The sequence below is a fragment of the Cynocephalus volans genome, chromosome 8 (genome assembly GCF_027409185.1).
Source record: "Cynocephalus volans isolate mCynVol1 chromosome 8, mCynVol1.pri, whole genome shotgun sequence".
NCBI classification, from domain to species: domain Eukaryota; kingdom Metazoa; phylum Chordata; class Mammalia; order Dermoptera; family Cynocephalidae; genus Cynocephalus; species Cynocephalus volans.
In genome coordinates, this window is record NC_084467.1 from 13,402,221 (window position 1) to 13,423,451 (window position 21,231).

General features: G+C 54.2%; 1 protein-coding gene across 3 annotated transcripts in view; it reads left to right on the top strand.

Annotated features, from left to right (window-relative positions):
* Window positions 1–21,231, top strand: part of ARHGEF10L (Rho guanine nucleotide exchange factor 10 like) — a 144,190-nt gene that overhangs the window by 88,294 nt on the left and 34,665 nt on the right. For all 3 annotated transcript variants that reach the window (XM_063104614.1, XM_063104612.1, XM_063104613.1), the window contains 7 exons: window positions 2,734–2,849; window positions 3,404–3,531; window positions 4,989–5,089; window positions 12,947–13,068; window positions 18,643–18,729; window positions 19,734–19,957; window positions 20,311–20,465. In XM_063104614.1, the coding sequence (XP_062960684.1) occupies window positions 2,734–2,849; window positions 3,404–3,531; window positions 4,989–5,089; window positions 12,947–13,068; window positions 18,643–18,729; window positions 19,734–19,957; window positions 20,311–20,465 (933 nt within the window). The remainder of the gene's footprint in view (window positions 1–2,733; window positions 2,850–3,403; window positions 3,532–4,988; window positions 5,090–12,946; window positions 13,069–18,642; window positions 18,730–19,733; window positions 19,958–20,310; window positions 20,466–21,231) is intronic.

Sequence of the window (21,231 nt, forward strand, 5' to 3'; positions counted from 1 at the left end):
ATGGTCTTGCAGCACCCCACTGTGGTTGGACGCAGAGCCGCAGTCTTGCCTGCGTGTGTACAGTTGCACCTCTGCCCTGCACACCGCACACGCTGTCCACTGCCTGCCCCCGCTCCAGGATGCCCTCACACTGACAAGCTGCACATGCACATGGTGACTGGGTTGGAAGGCGTGGCTTCCAACAGGTTTAGGGGACATGCACCCTGCCCCCTAAACCCTGAGGGACTGGGCTCAGGGCTTTCTGGTTCTGCCTGGATCCTCGTTCCCTTGTCCTGACTGTATGCTTCAGACTCTGTTGGATGATGGATGAACAGTGACTCCTAACTTAGGGCGGCGCTGGCCTGGTGACCTCTCTCAACCCCTGCGCTTCTCTGTGCCTCCACGTGGGCTGCCACCTCACACCCTGAACTGCTCCTGGAGCTTCCTGGCTGCTCTCCCTCTCTCCGCTGCTGTCCATCCTCCACCCATCCCCAGAGCCGACTCCTCAATATGCAGATCACACCTGTGTGTGTCACCTGCCACCCCAGTGGCTTCCCGCTGCTCTCAGGATACAGGCCATTGCGCCTCCCACCTCCCCCTGCTCCCCTTTCCTCTCTCTGCGATGGCCACACTGGCCTCTGCGGGTTCCTGGCCGGGCCACGCTCCCTCCTGCCACAGGGTCTTCCCCGCCTGTGCCTTTCCCCAGTGCACCCTCCTGTCACCCTCTCCTTGTCTATGTTGCCCTTACTTATTCTAGCTCAAATGGTGCTTCTTCAGAGAGGCCTTTTCTGATCACGTCAGGCTGGGCCAGGCCCTGTCCTGTGCTCTCAGAGTCCACCTGTTGTATTTTTCCCTTTACTGGGGATCCTTTCATTGATGTTTCTCCCTTTATCGGGACTGTAGCTGTGCCTGGAGCCTGGGGCGTGGTGGGCGTTAATAAACTTTCCCTGAGTGCAGGAAGGATGCTAGTCTGCAGGGCTGGCAGAAAGGAGCGCCGTGCCCAGGAGCGCCTTCCACAGGCAGGAAGGACACTCGGGTTTCACTTCTCCTCTGCCTGACCCGGGAGGTTGCCTCAGGGGTCGCCTGCAATTCTGGAAATTCTGAGGGAGCGATTGCACCACCTGCCCTCACCCTTGGGGGACTGGGACAGCCGTGCCCATGCCCAGATGTTGCTCTGTCCCCAGGCCTGTGAGGCAGGAAGGGCTGGGAAGGACCCCCAATGCCCCAGCGCCTCTCTCAGAGGCACCTTCAGCCCTAGCTCTACTCCAATCCCCTCCCCATCACTAAGGGGCTGCTGCTCTGGGACCCCTCCTTCAGCCACTCTGATCTGTCTGTAGCTGTGTTGCTCAAAGTAGAGTCACTTATTGCCAGACCCCCTTAAAAGGGGGAAAAAATTCTTGTTGAACCCCAGTTGGCCTGGGATGATTTTTTATTATATTGTTATTCAAATATGTACAAATATAAAACTTGGTATAATCAACTCCTTCTGCTTACAGCCCTTAAAGAATCATAAAACCAGAACAAAATCACAAATTGAATAAAAATAAAGCTACAAGACAATAAAATTCAAATTAACAGCATTAGTTTAATGTGACAGGTGATGTTATTTTGCTGAAACCAGACTGCTCACAGTATGGATGTGGTGCTGTCGTGGTGCAGGTCCTTCTGAGTTCTCCGAGTTCTCGTGGCTGTACCCCAGGGTGCCTTATGGCGGCCGCACTTCCCACCAACTCCCCCATTTGGGTAGCTGACGAGTCCTTCTGTGCCCTTCGTTTGGTGTGAGCGCATCATTCACATCCCAAACTCACCTTGCTCTTTGCTCATTACCTGGTTGACTATTCAAGTCACCTGGTTCAGTACCAAGGTCCGCAGAAGCCCCAACGCCACACAGCAGAACGTGGCTTTAAAGTCATTCTGTGCAGGCAACTCAGGGTGTGCATCTTTTATTTTAGGTAATCATCTAAATGAAAACCCCAAATAAGATCTCCCTGCCCCTCCCCTTGGTCTCTGTAAGACCTCAGCTTGAGAAACCATGGCCTAGAGAAATTCCCTAGCAAGGCGTTAAAGGTCTTTCCCATCTGGTCCTGCCGGCCCCTCCTGCCCCATCTCTCACTGCCCACCCCCCATCTCCTCTCCTGCACTCCGTTTGTATGATCACCAGAGATCTGGGCACCCTCACCCCGTTCACTGTCCCATTGCCCTGGTATCTTTCTCCCCAGCACCTTCCACTGTCTGCAGGTAATTGACCGCTGCCTTTCCCCTCCCCCTCCCCCTGTCATGAGCTCCATAAGAGCAGGGACCCTGTCTGTCTTGTTTACTCTGTCTCTCCAGCACCCGACACGGAACCTCACTATATCTTGAACTTGTTGCTGATGGGCTTCCTCAGGTCACGGTGCCCTTGCACACACTCTTTTCCTCTCGGCAGTGCCCGCCACACTCCTGGCCCCATGAGATTTCCTCATCTCTCCCAGGCACAGTTGGTTTTTGGTCTTATAGTTCTTATGGTCTCCTATGACCCTTTGTACAGACTGTGGCCTGGATGGACCCAGGTGTTAGACTTTACCTGTGAATGGATCTGTCTTCCCAAATAGACTGGGAGCTCCATCAGAGCAAGAGCCTGGTAATATTTCCTTCCATGTCTCCAGTGCCACATCCCCAGGGCAATGACTCTTATTTTTTGATGTGAGTGGATACTTGGCTTCTTGTCAGGCATTCCACACCCCTGAGGCTGAGCTGGGTCTCTTCTCTGCCCAGATAAGGTGTACCTCGGCCCCCCACGCCTCTTCCAGGAGCTGCAGGACCTGCAGAAGGACCTGGCCGTAGTAGAGCAGATAACGCTCCTCATTAGCACACTGCATGGCACCTACCAGGTATGTGGTGCCAGCCCCGTCTTCTTGGCCCTGAACTCCACCCTGTGGGCAGTGTCTGGACTCAGAAGGCTGAGGCAGGGAGGGCTCCTCTCTTGGACCACGCCCCGACGTTGCCCTGGCTTCTTAGCTCCCACAAGCATCTGTGGTGGTTACAGCTCTGTGTCCCTGCCTAGAAGTCTGTGTGTGGCCTGTGGTTCAGGTTGACCCTCTGGTTTGGGTTAAGCAGAGCCTGTCTGCGGGGCCTTTTTTTGTTCTCTGCAGAGTGGCTGGTTTGGTCTTGTGCCCCTTCCTGGGCCTCTGCCCCAGTCTGGAAAGGAAGCTGGCTGGGAGGGTGTGTACGGAGGAGAGGTGCCAGGTGGGATCTAAACCCAGGACTGGGAAGCCCAGAGCGTGGGCAGGCCTCCTGTTTGGGGCTAAGTGAACAGTCCGGTTGAGGCTGCAGGACTTCTTCCCAGTTCCTCTCCCTCTGGGTGCTTGGATTGCTGTCGGATCTTGTGTGGCTTTTGGGGAGCCAGTGGGCTGTGTGGTGACCTTACTGGCCCCCTCAACCCTAGAACCTGAACATGACCGTGGCTCAAGACTGGTGCCTGGCCCTGCAGAGGCTGATGCGAGTGAAGGAAGAGGAGATCCACTCGGCCAACAAGTGCCGCCTCAGGCTGCTGCTTCCTGGGAAACCTGACAAGTGAGAGGAGGGGGCCCTGGGAGTGGAGAGGGCTGCTGCCTCTGCCAGCGGTGGAGTAAGGGCACATGGAGAGGGGGCCCCTGGAGCCATTCTGTTTGTCGAGATTGCTGTAATGGGAATGGGTTCGTACACATTGTGGGTGGGCCATGCCTGGGACAGCACCTGACATGTAGTAGTTGCTCATGAAAAGATTGTCAAACAAACAAATGAATGAATGAACGAATGAACGTCTTGTTCATACCTTGGGTAAAGCTGGTCCTCTGTTAGGGTTCTCGGACACTCTGCCATTGGTTGTTCCATTTGTGCCTTGTCCTTTTCACTCACATCAGACTGTGTAGTGCCTGAGCCAGGCCCTAGGTCTCCTCCCAAAATACCCACTACAGCAGCTCGTGCACAGTAGAGCCCTCAACTGATGTTTGTGGAAAGGTATCTGTCTGATCCTCCTGCAGCTCTGTGAGGCAGGTCTTATCCCCATTCTACAGATGAGAAAGGTGAGACTCAGAGAGGTACATGACAGACCAAAGGCCACAAAGTAAGAAGTAGAGCTGGGTTCTGATGGTATCTGACTTTGAAGCCCAGGCCAGTGAAGTGAGGGGGCTGAGAGCCCAGGTTTTAGCCTCTGGGGTAGAGGGAAGGTGGGGACAGAGTGTTACAAGCACAGTGGCTACAAGGAAAGATCAGGACTCTACGGTTTGATGCAGGGCCTGGGACATGAGTGTGGAAGTCAGCAGCTTTGAGCTCTAATCCACCTGCCACTTCCCTGCCTAGTGGTATTACCCATTCCCTTCCCCTCTGTGCCCCATTCTCCCCGCATGATAGAGGGTTAATGACACCACCCCACCCGCCTCCCAGGGGACATGGCCCATGATGGAGTATAGGCCTCAAAGGACTCTGAAGGGGCCCCTGCTGCTCCAAGGTGAGAGGACAGTGTGGTGACAACAGTGACCTCCGGCTACCCCAAGCTTGTGCTCAACCTCGTTCATTCCTTCCTTCCTTCACTCGTGTGTCCACGGAGCAAACCTTTACTGAGCAACTGCTTGAGCCAGGCACTGGCCACAGACCTGAGTGAGACCCTTTCCACCCTCCAAAGGCTTGAGATCGGACATGCCACATGTCTGACGAGGCCTGTGAAAAGCTGACCAGGTGGAGTGACAGCCTGCAGAGGTTCTGCCAGACATAAAGCCAGAGGTGCTGGGGGCAGGCTAGGGGGTGGTGCCGGCCACTCTAGCCAGGTTCCTCTCTCCCAGGGCCATAATGGCTGGAGGCATTCCTCCCGCAGGGGACTGAGCCTCTTCCGGGTCACTGGCCTGTCTGGCCATGCATTGGGGGTGTGCTGGCCAGACCTTGCTCTATCTCCTGGGGCACGTGGATTGCAGGAAGAACTGAGTAACTGCCCAGGGGAGCCAGACCCTTGCTCCGGGCACTCACGCTCTCTACCCTTTCCCTTCTCTCTGCAGGTCCGGCCGCCCCATCAGCTTCATGGTGGTCTTTATCACCCCCAACCCCCTGAGCAAGATTTCCTGGGTCAACAGGTTGCATTTGGCCAAAATCGGACTCCGTGAGTATAGCCCCAGGGAGAGCACCTCAGGGGGCAGGGTGCAGAGAGGTGAGGTTGGGGCCTCTAGAATCAGTGGGGTGCAGGGAGGTTTCTGAGCCAGAGGGAGGTGGTGTGGTGGAGAAACAACTGGAGCCAGAGTTCTGAGTACTGAGGCTCTGCTTTGTAACCTTGGACAAGTCACTTCCCTACTCTAAGCCTCAGTTTCCCCATCTATGAGTTGATGGGACTTGACAGAAAGTAAATGGGTGGATGCCAGGGACCTGAGAGGAGAGGGTAGTAGAGAGTGACTGCTAAGGGTATTTTTTTGGTGGGGTGTGCTGAAAATGTTCTAAAATTAGATAGGGTGATGGTTGCTAGCTCTGTCGGTATACTAGAAACCAGCAAACCGCACACATTAAAGTGTGGATTTTATGGTAACTGAATTATATCTCAATAAACCTGTTACCCCCCAAAATGATGCAGATTGGACTAAACTGATTCTCAGCCAAAGGCCTCTTTCTATTTTTTCTTCCTATTCACCCCATAATACTAATACAGATAAATAAATGAAGATTTACAGAGAACTTCCTGTGTGACAAGTGCTTTCCTAAGCATTTGATGCACGTCTTTTTCATTTCACGTTTGCAGTGACCCTGAGAGGTAGGTCTGTTGTGAACACCTTTTTACTATTGAGGATTCTGAGGCCCAGAGAGGTGCAGCGACTTTCCTGAGGTCACACAGCAGGAAGGGAAGGGGCAGAGCCAGGATTCAGACCCCGGGAAGTTTGTCCCCAAAACCCAGTCTCAGTCCCTGTCCATTCTGCTTCCTGAAGTTGGTGATATACTGACTGCCAAACCATATTCACTGCATTATAATTACTTTATTTGTCCATTTTTTGAATTGATGAAAGGCCTATGTCCTCACCAGTCAGAGCTATTATTCCCTATGATGTACTAGAATTCCTGTTTGCTGACTCCAGCCAATAGCAGGGACATTTTTTTGTTTTATTTTCATTTTTGTTTCTGGCATGATTTTTAAATAGATAAGTATATATTTCCAATGTTTTTTTAAACATTTCTGGAAAGAAGTCAGGATCTTTGTCCCTGTTTTTCATTAATTAAAAAAGACTATTTGTTGCATCTCTGCAGTAATTTTAGGCATGGGGGAAAGAGCAATGACAAGCACAGAAAGATTCCTGCTCTCCAGGAACTTAAATTTTTGGGGGTAGGTATACATTAAATGGGGAGGGGTTGTGCTGTGAAGGGGATAGAACTGGCGATGTGCGCATGGGGGTTAGGGCTGATGCCAGGAGGGCCTCTGAGGAGGTGGCATCAGAAGCCACACAAAGATCCAGGCAAAGTGATCCAGGCATGGGAACTGCAAGTGCAAAGGTCCTGAGGTGAGGACAAAAGGAAGACCAGTGTGGCCAGAGCTGGTAAATGAAGGGGAGAGAAGTGGATGGGTGGATGGGTTGGGGGTGGAGATTTTCTGGAAAGCCAGGGTGGGGGGCATATTGTATTTGTTCTGGGCGTGATGGGAAGCTAGTCATTGTAGCATTGACAGTAGGACTGTGTCATGACCTGATTTCCATTTAAGTGGGTCATTCTGGCCGTTGTGCGGAAAGGGCATTGCAGGGGCAGGTGTGGGGTTGGGAGAGGGAATAAAGAGGAGGTTGGGGCTCAGGAGGAGCCGGGGTCACCCAGTTTCCTTCTTGGATCTGGTGCTGATATTGCTTGGGCCTCTGCAGTGTTTCCAGGTGGCCAAGAGACCTTTAGGGGGTGGAGAAAGGATTTTAAGCAGAAACTGCCCCATCCCTGGCAGAAGACTGGGAATTCTGGCCCTCCGAAAGCTAAGGCAGCTTTCCTGCAGGGCCCCGGGCCGCACGCTCCCCCCTTGCTGCACTGTTTCCGTCTTGGGCAAGTGCCCAAGCCCTGTTTGTACCTCTTTGAAGGCAGATAAACCTTCTCTTTGGGCCCAGATGCTTTGCTGAGTGGGGCTTGGCGCTAGAGGGAGAGGGGCCTGTGATGTGGGCAGACCCCGCTCTTGGCTGCCTTATCTCTGTGCGGTTTCACTGCAGCAAAAGTTTCAATGGGAGGAGAGTCATTTGAAATCTTATTTGAATGCCTGGGTTCCCCTGGGGCTTGAATAATTTGTTTCTTTTATTTTGCCAGTTTGTTTTTTTTTTTATCTGCAGTGCCTGGTGGGGGTGGGGGGGGACGGAATAATATGAGCCAGTTTGAAATAGAATATGTTAAAAACATTTATTCACAAAGGATGTTATTCCTTGGATTTTTTTTTTTTTTTTTTTTTTGTATCTTTCTCCTTCCCTGACTACAGTGTGCTGGGATCATAATCCGCTGAAGACAGAATGGAGAGCTATGGGTGGGACAGCCTGGGATCTGGGAGGGGGTTGTCAATTCTGTCCCTGGGAAGGGCAGGGAGCCATGGGGACCCTGGGGACCCAGTTGAAACCCCAGCATGGCCACCACCGTGCTTTGTGTTCCTAGGAAAGGCAGATCTTCTTCCTGAGCCCCAGTTTTCCCATCCGTAACTTGAACTAGATCTCCAAGGGCCCTTTCCCTGTTGCATTTGGAATCCTAGGTGCACAGGAAGGCTTGAGAGGTGGCAAGGGGCAGTCCTTAGCATCAGGTGAAATGGAGCCAGACTGCCTGGTTCAGTTCCCAGCTCTGCTGCTTACCAGCTCAGCGGTTTTAGCAGACTATTTAACCTCTAGATGTCCTGGATTTTCCATCAGAAATTGGGGAAAACTCCAGTGCCTCCTGCACAGGGCTCTTGTGATGAGGAGGGGAGATGGTACCGGAAGGCGTCAGGACAGCCAGCGCCTGGCATATGAGAGCTGTGAGAGCAGCTCCAGGATGAGAGCAGTTGCATGTCTCAAGATGGGGAATGAGTGGCCTGACATCACACACAATTTAGTGCTGAGTGGGACCAGGATACCCTCCTATCTCTCGATACCAATTAGTCTCCTGTTCCTAAAGGCGCCAGAAAGGGGTTGCAGATGGAAGGCCCTGGAGGAGAAAGAGGCGAGGCCAGGCGCTCTCTTCCTTTACCCACACCCCAGGTCTCAAAGCTCTGCATCCTCAGACCTTACACCCCACGGGCTCTTGGAGCCTTGCCCCCCATTCCTCCCACGCCTTTCCTCGCTCCCACCTACTGAGAAGACCTGGGCCTGGCAGGCCACGGGCTAATCCCTCACTGTCTGGACAAGGCAGTGAGCCTGAATGCAGGGCCTGGTGGGCCCTCCTTGCTGCCCCTAATTTGATTTGGTTTTCTTGCCAATCTCTATCCAATGATGATTTTAGCTACTGGGTCCTGAGCATGGCCCAGGCAGCATGCCAAGCCCTTTCTAAACCTCATCCCCTCTAACCCTTATAACCATCCTGGAGGTTGCTGCTGGGATCTGCCCAAGCCATGCAGCTGGAAGGGGTGGGTGTGCTCTCCAGGAGTGGGGCCAATGGCATTGGCCTTGGAGAGACTGTGCTGGAGCCGGGAGACTGTGGCCATTCTCCTGACCTCCCTGGACACCAGAGGACGAGTAGCTGGGTAAGATGGTTGCTGAGGTTGCTCCCAACCTGCCGCCTATGGCCATGGCCAATGGCATCTTCATGGTGCTGGGGAGTTGTGAGCAGGGCCTCGAAGGCAGCCTCGGATTTGGGAAGTTCAAGAAGAGCAGTCTGGGCTGTCCACTGGGGCAACAGAGACAGTAGAGGCTTGGCACTGGGACTGAGCTCAGAGCGTCGAGCCAGAGAAGCAGGGCACGGCCAGAGGTGGTTTCAGCCGCCCTCAGGAATAGTAATGGGCCTTCTATTAACAGCAAGGACGATAATCAAAATAGGTACTTTTTCTTGGTTTCCTGGTATACACCAGGCATTATATACTTTCCAGTGTTCACAGCATGTTCCATATGGTTGAAATTATTTGTCCCATTTTCTAGACGAGGCAACGTACTCAGAGAGGTTAAGTACCCAGCTCAGCAACACACAGCAAGTTGGAAGCTGAGGTGGGATTTGCTTGGGGCCCTTCTAGCAAATTGGCGGGGATTGTTCTGAGGGCTGGAGGGTGGCTGTCCCACCCTGGAGCTGCTCCCTGTGCCCTGTGGGGTGCCTTCGTGTTCAGTGGATGCTGGCAAGCATGGGCCAGTGCTAAATAAGCCCCCACTTAACGTCAGTTGGAAATCACGGCTTTGCCGTCGGTGCCAGTTCTTAATGTCACTTATCCCAAGCGGGCTTTCAATTTTCAGCAGCAGCAGCCTTCTCATTTGGTCTCAGCCGCTCTGGTTTTGTGACGGGAACAATGGCAGTGGCAGATGGGGAGCAGAAACTCCATTTTCTTTTAGCGTTCCCAGTCGCAGGCAGGGAAGGCACCATCTGGAAGGAGAAGGTCAGATCATTAAAAAAATATATACTAATAAATTGCCAGGACCTCATGGGCTGTGGGTGTGCGGGGAGGAAAGACAGGAGATGAGCACAGGGTGACTCAGGGATGCGGACGGTGGTGGGGGGTATATTTGCCATTCCAGCTTCAGGAGACGCTGGGGTGAGGAACTGGGGGCTGAGAGCTCCGCGGGGCTCTTGTCCGATAGAGACCAGGGTCTGCTTGATTGTAAGTTCCTTGAGAGCTGGGACAAACTCTCAAGTCATGCCATCGCTGTTTGCTGTCCAGGGGCTTGTCCGACAGACAACACAGCAGGCTGTGACGGGAGCACCCTGCCCAGGAGAGTAGGGCTGCCCTGGGGACAGGCAACTCTGTATTCGTGCTGCGTCGCTGCTGTGTTGCCAGCACCATGCAAAGTGCCCCCGCGGGTTAGTTCTTTGGTGCTTGGCCCCTGCTTTGACTCCTCCAGTGTCTGCTTCCCCAGTGTGGCATGGGGATGGAAATACCTACATCCCGTAGTGGCCGTGAGGATGAGCTGAGACTGTGAAAGTAAACTGTGAAGTGCGGCGCTCAGACGGTTGTCTGCTGTGTGGATGCCCGTCCTGTGCTATAGCTGTCCTTTCCCTGATGGTCTCTCCCACATCGACTTTTCTGCCTCAGTGGCAGGGTCCAGGGTTTATGTGACTCTGTTTCCAGGGTTCAGTGGGGTGGAGGGCCTGACGTGGAGGACACCTCTGGGCCCCTGTAGGGAATGAGTTCAAGGTTCAGTGACTCCGCACCAGGGCGTGAGACCGCCAAGAGCTGGAGCCTTCTCATAATCGTATCTGACATTTGTGGATGTCTGTAACTTCTCAGAGCATGCGCACCTGCCACCTCATCCCAGTTCCACTCTCTGTGACAGACACTCAGATGTCACCTCTCTCTGGCAGCAATGGCATTTCTCAGGTGCTTGCTACGTGCCTGGTGCGGATGCTGTGTTGGTGGTGGTTCCTCACACGTGTGCAGCCCTTCTTGGTGGGACCTGGCAGCGTCTCTTTGATGAAAGCAAGTCAGATTGTCGTTAATGTCATGGGTACAGTGGACAAACCTGGAAAACGAGGCTCTGAGAGAAGAGGCTTTGTTCATGCCCCCAGAACGCATCGATGGTCTGTGGTGTGGCCGGTGCTGTGCGAGTGGGCGGGTGTGATGTAGAAGGAAATAGGGTGGAAAGTTTTGGCCTTCACAGAACACTGGCATAGCAGGGGAGCCTGTGCTTGCACACACGCACACGCACACGCACACGCACACGCACACAGGAGAAAACAGACAAACGAGAGAAGGGCTGGCAATAGTGGTAAGGGCTGCGACGCACTCTGATGGGCTGAAACAGCAAGTGGTGTTGGGTGGGGTGGAGAGAGGGTCAGTTAGGGCCTTTCCGAGAAGGGGGACATGCAACCTGCACCTGGGAGGGGAGAGGAGCCAGCCCTGGAGAGAGCCGAGGGACAGCGTTCCAGGCAGAGGGAACATGTGGGGCTCGTCCTGTTTAAGTTCCTGAGAAAAGTCTAGCACTGTGGAAGCTGTTGATCAAGGGACAAGGCTGGGGAGGAAGGAGGGTCCTTCCAGCTCTTCCAGAAGAGCTGGATCTTATTCCAAGTGGGTCGGGACTTGGTTGACGTTTTCAAGCAGGGGAATGGCCAGGTGTGGTTTAAGTTGTAGCAAGATGGCTGTGGCTGCTGAGCAGAGGACTATGGGGGCAAGACTGGGCAGGAGGCCCTGAGTGGCTGCTGAGTGCTCTTGGACCGAGTTGACCCTTCCTCAGGTAAGGGCAGGATAGGCCTGGTCCCTGCGTCATCTTTGCCCCTGAGGAGCTGCAGGGGAAGGTTGAATCAATCACCTCTCCTGTTAACTCCAGAGCTCCAGGCGTCATTGTGTTAAGTGGCCTTTCTCTCTCGGGGCACCCATGCAGTGGCCCTGGTTTTCTGGGGGCAGAGCTACCTCCTCATTGTCTGGCATCACCATGCTCATGGGCTTTTGTGACAGTGGCATTGGTGGGCCCCAGTTGCTGATGGCTGCCTGGTTTAGTGCAAAGAACCTGGTCTTGGGAGTCAGAGAGACCTAGGTCACATCTAGACTCTGTCACGCAGGTATGGCTGTGATTTAGTCATGTCACTTAATCTCTGAGTGTTAATCTCATCATCTCTAAAGTGAAAATAATTATTCTGACCATGCTGGATTGTTGTGAAGACTAAGCCAAATAATGGATCTGTAACACTCAGCCTTGTACCTGACCCATTGGCACATAGTAGGTGGTGTCTTAGTCAAGCCCTGTCCCTGCTGTCAGGATGCCTGGAAGGCAGTCTTCCTATGGTGGGTGTGTAATGAAGGAAGTGTTCCTTAGCAGGGAGAATTCTTTGGGACAGATGGTCATTAGTTCACTCCTGCCTTTCACCCATTCTTTCAATTCATGTTTACTGAGCACTTACTACATGCTAGGCAGTATTCTGGGTGTCAGGAGGACAGTGGTGAATGAGACAGCCCAGATCCTTGCTGCCTTCAACTTACATTCTAGAGACATATGGAGACAGATCATAAATAAATACATAGGCAAAATGATTTTAGATTGTCATGAAGGCAATGAAGAAAATAAGACAGGAGCTTTAGAGTGATTAAGAGAAGGGGATCACTGTAGCCAGAGTGGTCAGGAGGACTTCTTGGAGGAGGCAACGTGTGAGCAGAGCCCTGACCCGTGTGAAGGAGCTGCTGTGGAGGGAGTGGTTTAGCAGATGTTCCTTAGTACCATGGTCTCCAAATGTGAGTCCTGGGTCTGGGATCAGGCGTGGGCATCTGTACTTGTCACAGGTCCCCAGCAGCTTTGATGCACAGCTGGGCTGGGGGACCTGGAGGCAGGTGACTTCCTAAGTTTCAGGGTAACCTCAAAGGAAAGGATTCCTCCTCCTCCCCATCATCATCATCAGTCAGGTGTGAAAGTGCCACGCTGCATCGTCCTGTCTGTTTGCTTGTTTATGGTCTGCCTCCTGCTCTAGAATGTGAATTCAGTGCAACAGGGATCTGGACTCTGGTCAGCATTTTAGTGTTTTTTGAAACCCTTTCATATCTATTATCTAATGTGATCCTCACAACCACCACAGGATGAAGGTATTTTTATCATCCTTATTTTATTTATAGGTGCAAGAAATTGAGGCTCAGAGTTGGGGTGATTTGCACAAGGTTGCTCAGCAGTAGGGTGGTCAAGCTGGGCCTCAAACCTTAGGTTTGCTTATCCCCTGCCTGGGACCATGGCCATGTTTGTGGAGCGATGCTGAATGTCATCTCAGATGAGCCAGGAGTCGGGGTGGGGGAGCAACTGGCTGGGACAGGCCAGGTCAGCATGTTGGCTGGGCTTCTGGGACCTGTGATAGCTCCCCTGGGCTCGAAGGGTGACTCAGTGCCCGGTTGACCCTCAGACTCTGATCAGCTTTACCCACCTCCTTCCTCTTGCTGTAGGGGAGGAGAACCAGCCGGGCTGGCTGTGTCTGGATGAGGGCAAGAAGAGCAAAGCCCCATTCTGGTGCCCGATCCTTGCCTGCTGCATCCCTGCCTTCTCCTCCCGGGCTCTCAGTCTGCAGGTGAGTGGAGTGGACCTTGCTGAGCTGACCATGAAGGTGGGCTGTGACCCCCCTGGCCGGGGAGAACTGGAGTTTCCAGGTAGAGTCCACAGCAGGAAAGGCTCAGGTTCAAGTTCCAGCTTCTAAATTCTTACTGATGGAGTTGGTCAGGCCTTCTTGTTGCTCCAGGATTCAGCTTTCCCACCAAAAATATGGGGGTAAATGACCACTATGGGTCAAGTGGATGGAAAGTTCCATTATTTTGAGATAACAAATAGCCACGATCCATCAGTTGATGGTGTGATCCCAGAATACGCTGAAGTGCCTGTGCCAGATGCTGTAGGCTGGACGCATTTGTGACGCTGCCAGGTGGGGCCAGCTTTGGTGTGAGGGCCACTCTTGCTACGGGATGCTCCACTGCCATCAGGCATCCGGTTTGTTAGGCACCCGCTGTGCTCTCCAGTGCTTTGTTTCATTCTTTTGTTTTAATATCTATAAGAACCTTATGAGCAGTCATTTCTAAATCTATTTTACTTACAGGGAAACTAAAGCCCAGACAGTTGATGTGATTTTTCAAAAACGACACAGCTAAGTGAGGGAAGGATCCAGGAACTTGAACCTTGCTTTGGCTGGTTACACCACCCGTGGTTCTAACCGCTAGGGTGCTCGGCCTACAGCGCTCATCTGCCCCTATGGCCTGGCTGAGCGCACCTTTCCACCTGGAGCAACTACTGTCCATCCTCTGCCAATGAGATGAAGTCATCTCAGCTTGGGACCCAGGCCCAGATAAGTAAGTCCTTAGAGACTTAATGACTGGGCTGGAGACTGGGGCTCTAACCAGCTGAAAGAACATACCCTAGAGGTGTAACTTCATTTACTCATTCGTTTATTCATTTGTCCATCCTGCATGTAATTGTGGAACACCTACTGTGTGCTAGACGCTGGGAAGACAGTGGTGACTAAGACATACGAGGGCACTTCAAAAAGTTCGTGGAAAAATAGAATTAAAAGATAATGTGAATCTTTCCATGAACTTTTTTTTTTTTTTTTTTGAAGATGACCAGTAAGGGGATCTTAACCCTTGACTTGGTGTTAGCACCACGCTCTCCAAGTGAGCTAACTGGCCATCCCTATGTAGGGATCCGAACCCGTGGCCTTGGTGTTATCAGCACCACCACTCTCCCAAGTGAGCCAGGGGCCGGCCCTTCCATGAACTTTTTGAAGTACGCCTGTACAAGGTCCCAACCTTCATGTAGCTTTCAACCGAGTGGAGAGAGACAGGTGATAACGCAGCCCGCAGAAGGAAAGAGAAGGGTGATGTGTGTTACAAAGAAAGTTAATCAGTGATAAGTAGATACAGAGATGGGGCCACAGAGGGGTTCAGAGAGGGCCTCTTGGAGGAGGTGGCATTTAAACCAAGACCTGAATGGCGAGAAGGACTCAGCCCCAAGAGAGACCAGGGGAAGAATATTCCAAGTACACAAACCAACCCAGAGGCTGAGATGGCAAGTTGGGAAGCTGGCAGGGCTGCCACTTGGTGAGGCGGAGGAGAGAGGGCGAGCTGGATCATGCCGGCCTCGCAGGCTGGGTCGGTTTGGATTTCATTCTGAGAGCAGTGAAAAGCCACAGGTAGTTCCGAGCTGGGGACCTGCATGATCTGATTTATACTTTGGATCCTTTGGGTCATTCTGGCTATTCTGTGAGGATAAACCATGGACAAGAAATGGGCGAGAATGGGTACCGAGGGTCCAGTGCCAAGCATAGTGCAGGGGTCCTGCTGAGAGAGGGCAGGACTCGGCATGGGTGGAGGCCAGGGCTGGGACTGGGGAAAGACGAGTGAGACCCTCACCTCGGTGCAAAATTTAAGCAGGTGCCTAAAATCTCAATAATCAAGATACATAATGTTTTAGTGCAATATTTAAAACAACAACAACAACAACCCCCCCCCCCCCAAAGTCCGAATAGGCAAGTACAGGCTGTGGTTTGGCTGTAACTTTTTTTTTTTTTGCTAAATTAGGGGCCGGGATTAGGGTGTGGTCAGTGAGCCAGTGTTCTGCAAGTGCAGAGTTGGGTCCTGTCTTTATTTTTAAACTTTTAATAATTGTTCGTCATGGATTTTTTTTTTTTGCAATAATTTTGATTTTAAAAATTGCCTTAAAACATTTTTCTTGGTGGCTGAGTTTTTTGGCACTCCCTTAAATTTCACACCCAAGGTGAGCGCCTGGTCCTGTCACCCTAGTTCAGGCCTTGGTGAGGGCAGTGGGCAGGGGAGATGGGGGCACAGTGGGGATGTGTGTTGGGGTAGGACCGGCTGAACTGGTGGGAGATGTGACACACAAAATGGGGAGTGACCCGTGGGCCTTGGTGCCCTGGGGTATAGGCCAGAGTCCTGGGGTGCAGGCCAGAGTGTTAGGGCCCACCCTGCCTGCACTCCCCTGGCCTTAGCGCACCTGGGGAGAAGGCTGACCCTGGGTGACTTCCCTAGGGAAGTGGATTCTCCTGTGTCCCCAGGGCCTGGGGTTTCCTGGGAATACAGGTCGAGGACTGAACCCTGACGGGTCAGACCTGGGTGGTAGAGTCACAGACAGGCGCTGCCTCCAGGCCCTTCTGGAAGGAAACCCCCACCCACAAGGGGAGCCACCTGTCCCCTCAAACTTGGGGATGAGGGTGTATGAATCTCCTCATTTGGAGCCCTCAGGGCCCAGGAACATGTAGGCTAGAAGCATCCTCAGCCCCCACCAGCCCCTGCTTGCGGTCCCCCTGTGCTAGCTGAGGGAACCGTGAGTGAATCTCTGCAGGTAATGGGCCTACGGAGCTCCCGGGGGACACACCCGAGCCTGTGCAGCCCATTACTGAGCCCTGAGTGCTGTCCTGCTCTGCTGCACCCGCTTCCACCCAGACCAGACAGATGTGCCCCATCAGCTCTGTAATGGCAGCCCTGAGTTAGGGCCTCAGAGTGCCAGGGCCTTGTCCAATTACCGTGGGAACAGGTGTGAGCGTGTGGCCTGCTGCTGGGTTAACCCAGCCACCGTGGCTTCCCAGGCGGTCCCTGGAGTGATGCCTCGGGCTCTGCAGCTGGCCTAATGAGAGCCAGCCACCTAACCGGTTTCTCCAGGGAAGTCTTGGGCTCGGCTGAGGGAGTTGCTGGACCCAGCCCATTCCCCGTGTAGACCGAATCAGCGCTCTTACACCAGCTGGCTGAGGGTGTGTTGGTTTCTGTCCCTCAAGGGAACAAGGGTGCTGGGGCAGGAGCAGCATTCTTGTCAGTGCTGACAATGGCCCATGCCCACGCGGGCCACACCACACCTCCTGACTTACAGGGCAGTGGTCGGGAGCATGAAACAGCATCCACAGGGCGGCGCTGGTCCCTGGGTCGAATCCCGGCCCTATATGTCCCAGCTGTGTGACATCGGGAATGCTACTTCGGCTCGTGGGGTCACGACTGTGTCTTCAGTATGTAACCTGGGGGGGGACCCACAGCGCCTTTCTACACTTGATCTTAGCCAAAAGGCCGAGAAGCGATCCACAGCGCCTTTCTGATTGGATTACAGTGAGGATTAAGTGACGCAGTTCAGGTCAAATGCTTAGCCATCGTGTGGTGTGTGCTCAGGGTTCAAGAACTGGAAGCAACTGTCTCAGGACATTTGGGTCCCCAGGAAGGAGAGGCCACTGGGGTCTATTTTGGGGAGTTTCTGAAGGCCTGACCACGTGGGTGATTTAAGATTCTTCTTGGACCCCCAACTCCATCTAAGAGGGAGGCCTGTCCCTGGAGGGCAACAGGAAGGCTAGGGGAGGGTTTGCCACAAGCCCATTTCCCACAGTGGGCCGGGTCAGTCTCAAAGCCTGCCTGCCTGGGGACAGGGGCTTGAGGACAGGGGCAGGGGTACTGCCTGCTCTGAGGTGCTTTAAAACTCAAGCACCCTGGGGGACTGCAGGGCTGTAGCCTGCGGAGGGTCTGTAGCTGGGCTTGCTCAGGCCTCAGCTCCCAGGCCCAGTGGCCTCCGTCCTGACCTTCCTTGGCCTCCATTAGCCAGACCTGCTACCGGGTGGGTACCCTGCCTCCTACCTCTGTGCCGCAGTTGCTTACTGTGACAGTCCCTCCCTTGCAGTGTTATTTTGGTGATTAGCGAATGCATGAGAAAAGCTAGGACATCCTTTAGCTGGGTACCCAGGCCCCTGCTAAGTGCTCGTCACCTGCCCTCTCCACTCCCCAGGACCATCCTGACAAGATGCCAGAGTCTCCACTTTATGGATGACGCACTGACTTGCTTGGGACCAGCATGCTGGTAGCCACCGAGCTGGGGTTGGAGGACAGCTTCACGCTGCTCTGAATGGCTGCCTTGATTTCTGGGAAGTGGGCTTCCTGGCATGGTCACGACTCTCAAGCCCATGGCCTTGCCTGTTAAGAAGCCATTTGAGTTTTTGCCATCATCTTGGGCCTGGCTCTGTTGATTCAGCTGACATCAGGGGCCACTGGAGTTGCCATGGAAATGTCAGAGCCAGGGCTGTGACAGCCCCTCCTTCTTCTGAGAGAGAAGAGGAGCCGGTGCCTGGCAGAAAGGGTGACGCACCCTCAGCTGGACGTGGCCACCAAGAAGCAAAAAGACAGGTGGTCCAGGAGGCCAGCTTTAGGAAAGCCTCCTGCTCAGGGTGTGGGGACCCATGTTCCCAGCTGGGTAGAAGTGGGACCCCTGAGAACCAAGGCCTCTGGTGTGGCACCCTGGCTGCTGGGTAGAATTCAACCAGAGTAGAAAGAGCCCTGGACTGGGAATTGAAAGTCTGAATTCCAGCCCTGACTCTGCCACTCATTTGCTGTGTGACCTTGAGCCAGTTACATCTCCTCCCCACAAGCTTCAAGTTGTCCAACTGCTAAGTGAGGAGGTTGGATGAGGTGACATCTCTTTGCCCCCTCGCCATGGCCATTAGAAATCTTGTTAGAATGTTCCAGCAGGGCTGGGACTGGCTGGGTCCTGGAGCACCAGCAGAGGGCAGCACCTGCCTGGAACAGGGACTGGTGGCCGGCTGTGTTCCTCCCTCCGGGCAGCCAGCTGTCCCTACTCTGTCTCCTTCCCCTTTGGTCTGGGAAAGGGCCAGGCCATTTTCTTGCATCGCTGTCCTGCCTGGCGAGACAGACTGCCCAGGCCTAGCTCAGGAAACAGTCCTCAGGGAGGCCACCCAACGTGGGGTTTGGGGAACAGATTCAGGGGGAGGAGCAGGCAGGCTGGGCCCTGTCACTCCCCTCCTCGTTGGCCTAGGCAGCCACCTGCCCTCTGTGGTCCTCATTTTCCCCATCTGTAAAGTAAGGGAGGTGGGGCATTGGTGGTTTCAAAAAACTTTGTCTGGGAGCTGCCCAGTTTCGAGACCCTGGGCTGATACAGAGCATCACTGAGGCCTCTTCTAGCCAGAAGGTTCTGGGAGAATGATGGTCAAATACAAGGGTGCAGGAACTACCTGGAGACCCCATGAAACACGTTGCTTTCCTGGCCCTCACCCTCAGGGGTCCTCAGGGAGCTGGATGGGGCTCAGGAATCTGCCAAATATTGGCATCTCAGCACCTTGACGATTAACCCCATATGTGCGTCTCTGTCTCCGCAGCTTGGGGCCCTGGTCCACAGTCCTGTCAACTGTCCCCTGCTGGGCTTCTCAGCGGTCAGCACCTCCCTTCCACAGGGCTACCTCTGGGTGAGTAACCTCTATGCCCAGCCAGGGATCTGGCCTCCGGATGGGAGCAGGGAGGGTGGCACCTGGGAGGGGTGTTGGAGAAAGCTGCCCGCCTGTGGAGCACATTTCTTTCGCTTCATCCAGCAAGGTCTTCTCTGGTACCAGGCACTGTGCTCAGAGTTGGGAGGTGCAACCCCACCCAGAGCAACAGAAAACCAGGAGCAAGTGAAGAGAGCATGACTTGCAAATGGCCCTAGTGCCCTGAAGGAAACGAACAGGGAGCTGTGCAGAGGGTCTGGGTCGCAAGGTCTTCACCCCAGGGGCGGGAATCAGGGCTGGCAGTTGCCCATGTCATGCAGAGATTCCAGCCCACCTTTCCCCCAGGCTTCCTGGCAAAGCCTCCCTCAGTTCCAGTGAGGTGTCCCCCCACTCTTGTGATGCAGGTTGTGGCCTTCCTGCAATACCCGGTGTTCTGGCCTCACCACTCCCGGGCCATCCTCTAACTCCCCCCCGTTTATTCCTGTCTCCAGGCACTTGGACAGGAAAACGCTGGCTGACCCTTCAGAGTTCAGCCCAAATGACCCTTCTGAGAGTGATTTGCTCCTCGCTTCCCCATTATCTAGCACATGGTGTATCTGTTCATCCACCCATCCATCTATCCATCTACCCATGTAACAAATGTGTAGTGAGTGTGTATTGTGTGCTAGACACGGGGATAAAACAGAAGACAGGAGAGCACGAGACACAGAAGAGCGTTTTAAAGGGACAGAGTAGGTTTTCACTATGTATTGGTTTAAGTACACCCTAAAGAGGAGAAACTAGAAAGCTGACTGGGTAACGAGTCTACCTTGGCTTCTTACCTGATTTCTTTTGGGCTAATTTGTTTGCCATGTCAGCTGGGGACAAGTGACCTTCGTGTAGGCAGGAGAGGGGTTGCTCCTCTCCGGGATGGGGCCCCTCAGAAGGCAGGGGCTGGGCTCCACCTCTGTTCCTGCCTGATAGCTTCTCTGGGTCTCTGCTCCCAGGTCGGGGGCGGGCAGGAGGGCGCCGGGGGCCAGGTGGAAATCTTCTCTCTGAACCGGCCCTCGCCCCGCACTGTCAAGTCCTTCCCGCTGGCGGCCCCCGTGCTCTGCATGGAGTACATTCCAGAGCCAGAGGAGGAGGCGGAGAGTGGAGAAGGGAGCCGGCCAGCCGCTGACCCCTCGACTACCGTGCATCCCACCATCTGCCTTGGCCTCCAGGACGGCAGGTGAGGGGGCTGGAGGGGAGGGGCAAGAACAGTCTGTGTGGGGTGGGGGCTGTCCCTCTAGCTTTCTTGGCCTGCCAGTTGCCCACCGACATCCTCCACCCCTGGTTGGACGCCATCAGAGGTGGGGACCAGAGACGTCCAGGTTGGGGGCCAGGGAGGGTACCATCCTTGAAAAGCCATCCATGGAAAAGTGAGCTCCCTCAAGGTGGAGCGATGGCCTGGTCATACAGCTGGGCGGCCTGGCTGAGTGGAGGCAGCCCCTGGACCTGCTGTCCCCAGGAGGGTGTGTGGGGCAGTGGGTGGGTGAGGGGCGCTCGGTGAATTAAGGCCAGCCCTCGGGCCTCTCCCCGCAGCATCCTGCTCTATGGCAGTGTGGACACCGGCACCCAGTGCCTGGCCACCTGCAGAAGCCCAGGCCTGCAGCCCGTGCTCTGCCTACGGCACAGCCCCTTCCATCTGTGTGCTGGCCTGCAGGATGGGACCCTCGCCGCCTACCCTCGGACCAGTGGTGAGGACAGGTGGGAGGAGGGTTGGGGGAGTGTGGGGCAATACTGGGTGCCGATTGGGTGCTGGATCCTCTATCAGGAGAGGTTTGCAGGAGGCAGGCAGCACAGAAATGAATCAGGGTATCTCCATGCTGCGGGGGAGATCCCCAAGCCCCACTGGGGTCCCACCTGTGTTTCTCTGCCCTCGAGTCCCCACTGGAATAAGGTGCTCAGTACCGTGCAGGCAGTGAAGCCCATTGTCAGGAGACTCCAGAGGATGAGAGCAGGGACTCTGGGGTTGAGGAAACCTGGCTTCGTGTTCAGGCCTGCCCTAATGACAGCTGTGTCCCTTGGTGAGTGGCTTCTCTTCTTTTTGCCTTGGACTCTTCATCTGTAGAATGGGAGGAATGGTAATGCCCACCACTCCTGGGTCCCACTGGGTTGAACAACTCAGAGAAGGCAAAGTGTGGGGCTGGGGACTACTCAGTGGGGTTAAGCATTCCAATCTCTGTTACTCTACCGAGCTGTAGCTGGCGCAGATTACATCTGGAGGGCAAGGCTAACAGTGTTTGGGCTGCTGCGCTCCAGGGACAGGATAAAGTGCTTAATGCATGCGCATTAGCTTAATTCTCACCACAACCCTGGAGAATCACCTCCGCTTTGTGGACCAGGGTGCTGACTAAGGGAGGGGACGCACTTGTCCACAGTCACATGCAGCACTGTGGCACCCATCCCCTTGTGGCTTGTTCAGCTCTCCCCAGGCCACCCTGAGCCAAGCTGGCAGGTGAA